The sequence below is a fragment of the Dendrobium catenatum genome, unplaced genomic scaffold (genome assembly GCF_001605985.2).
Source record: "Dendrobium catenatum unplaced genomic scaffold, ASM160598v2 fragScaff_scaffold_1608, whole genome shotgun sequence".
Taxonomy (NCBI): domain Eukaryota; kingdom Viridiplantae; phylum Streptophyta; class Magnoliopsida; order Asparagales; family Orchidaceae; genus Dendrobium; species Dendrobium catenatum.
The window spans coordinates 7,126,725-7,129,671 of record NW_021320070.1 but is presented as its reverse complement, the minus strand read 5'-3'; the positions used below and the strand labels follow the sequence as shown (position 1 = coordinate 7,129,671).

The 2,947-nt window shown below is 44.8% G+C and overlaps 1 protein-coding gene across 1 annotated transcript; it reads left to right on the top strand.

Moving 5' to 3' along the window:
* Window positions 1-437: 437 nt before the first annotated feature.
* On the top strand, window positions 438-827 carry LOC110106395. The gene has a single exon (XM_020836295.1). The coding sequence runs from the start codon at window positions 438-440 to the stop codon at window positions 825-827; it is 390 nt and encodes a 129-aa protein (XP_020691954.1).
* The last annotated feature ends 2,120 nt before the right edge of the window (window positions 828-2,947 follow it).

Below are 2,947 nucleotides of genomic sequence, written 5' to 3'. Positions count from 1 at the left end.
TGGATCAAGAAGCAACAGAGTCCATCTGCATTCCCTCATCCCTCAAGTTCGTTGTCTCCAACTTAAAGAATTTGGTTCCTAATCATCTATCTACCGAAAACTATTCAATTTGGAGAGCTCAGATCGTGAAAATCTTTAGGGCCAATGGTTTCTTATCTTTTCTTGAAACCACGACCAAACCCCCCTCAAAGGTTCTTTAGCACGGAGATGCAAATACAGTTTCCAATCCGGCATACCAACAGTGGATCCTTACGGATCAAAATCTGGCGGCAGCCCTGTGTTCGTCAATTTCTTCCACGATCCTCCCGTATATTCTAAATATTGAGTCGACCGCAGAAATATGGGCATCGCTTGAGATCCGTTTTCAATCGTCAAATCGATCCAGGGTCATTCAGCTCAAGAATGAACTGCACAACACCTCGATGAAGAATGCCACGATGTCACAATACCTTCAAGAAATCAAGACGTTAGTCGACAATATCGCTGCTGCTGGTTCAACCGTCGACACAGAGGATATCATCCTCTACATTTTGAATGGCTTGCCGGCGGCATATCAAGCCTTCAAAACATCCATCCGCACTATGATTCAACCAATCTCTTTAGATAATCTTTACTCTCTGCTCCTCAGCGAGGAGATCAATGTTGCAATGGAATCAGCTCGCCATACTACTCCATCTGATCCTAATCTCGCGCTATACACCTACAGAGGCCGCGGAAGAAGGGGCCGTGGACGAACTTCCTCAGGCAACAACTCGCAGCCTCGTTCGTCATCCTCCATAACATGCCAAATATGCAATAAACGTGGTCACGCAGCGGCAGCGTGCTGACACAGATTGAACATGGATTATACACCTCGGCAACCTGCTGAAACAAACAGAGCATTGGCTGCTAATCAAGAAAGACAATCGCAAGAATGGTATCCAGACTCCGGAGCCTCTTCGCACATGACCAGCTCCTTCGACAACCTTTCGTTAGCACAACCATATCGCGTCTCGGAGACTATAACCATAGGAGACGAACGCTCTATTCCCATCGCCACACCGGCGAAGGTCTTTTACCAACGCCGGATCGTAAGATTCTTCTATCCAATCTGTTACATATTCCCAGTATTCAATTCAACTTACTTTCAATTTCCAAACTGACCAAAGATAACAACATATATATCATATTTTCTCCTAATGGTTTTATCTTTAAGGATTTGCAGAGTCATCAAACGATTCTCACAGGACCTTGTCGAGAAGGGCTCTACCCTCTTCCGAATCACAACTTGACATCTACAGCCAAGGCACTTGCAACCGTTAGCTCCAATGCTCGTCTCTGGCATGAGCGCCTAGGTCATCCCAATAAGCAAGTTCTTCAAGACATATGCAAGAACATTTTACATCTCAAATTACCCTCTATTTTTCCTACATGTAATTCTTGTAAAGCCTCAAAAGGCCACAAAAATTCGTTTGAAATTTCTGTAAATAGACAATCGTTCCCTTTAGCCTTGATTCATTCTGACGTCTGGGGACCGTCCCCCGTCGAATCGGTTCAAGGCTACAAATACTATGTTCTGTTTGTTGATGACTTTTCCAGGTACACGTGGATATTTCCCATGCGTCAAAAGTCCGAGGTCACGGATATATTTATAACGTTTAAAATTTTCATCGAAAACCAAATCTCCTGTAAGATCAAATGTGTTCGCACTGACGGCGGAAAAGAATACGTCAACGACAAGCTTCTATCATATCTAAAATAAAATGGCATACACCATCAGCTATCATGCCCATACACGCCTGAGCAAAACAGTATCGCCGAACGTAAGCACAGGCATGTCATTGACACAACAAGAACGCTTATGCACAACGCCTTAGTTCCATACATTCACTGGCCAGACGCATCCAACACTGCGGTGTATCTAATCAACCGCATGCCATCCACTAACACAAATCATAAATCACTGTTTCATCTATTGTTCAACAAAGCCCCGTCATATAAACATCTTAGAACATTTGGATGTGCGTGTTATCCGTTAGTGCCAACCCACATGCGTCACAAATTCCAATCGAACACCACACCGGGCATCTTCCTTGGATACTCAGATGCCTACAAAGGATATAAATGTCTAGATATTAACTCTAGCAAGATCAAATTCTCAAGGAATCTAACGTTCGACGAGCAACACTTTCCTTTTGCCAACAAACCGATCACACCATTGGTGTTTGTACCAGATCCGCCAGCGTCTATTATCATACCGCACTCCCTGAGCAATCAGCAGAACAATGGGCAGGTAAAAACTCTAAGTAATTCTGGAAATCACACTAATCCTACACCCGCTATACTTGATATTTAGGTCAGCCAGGATCCTCCTCCAGAGCTTGGATTACGGTCATTGAACCACATTCTGCCTCCCATGGCCAACTCAAATGACCACAACACTCTAAACAAACCTCAGATTGAGCCCACTCATACCATGGTTACTCGCAGCCAAACAGGTAACCTCAAACCTCGCCAAATCCTAAACTTAACTCATCAGGTGCAACCCGTCAGTCACCCTCAGGATCCCAAGACCTACGCTGAGGCAGTCAAGAATCATCACTGGCGTCAAGCAATGGCTCAAGAAATTCTTGCGTTACAACGTCAAGGCACATGGGATCTAATACCACCTCAGGAAAATGCTTCTATTCTTGGCAGCAAATGGACATTTCGCACTAAACATCATGCTGACGGATCAGTCGCTAGGTACAAAGCACGATTAGTGGCGCAAGGCAATCGTCAGGAGTACGACATAGATTACACAGAGACCTTCAGCCCGGTGGCCAAGCTACCAACCATTCGTATACTTCTCACCGTCGCGCTAAATAAGGGATGGCCGGTTCACCAACTTGATGTAGAAAATGCGTTTCTCCATGGGAACTTAGATGAAACTGTGTACATGGCACAACCCAAGGGATTCGAAGACACC

Excerpts from the sequence above, each read along its gene's own strand:
- LOC110106395 (XM_020836295.1), top strand. The coding sequence starts at position 438 with ATGTCACAATACCTTCAAGAAATCAAGACGTTAGTCGACAATATCGCT.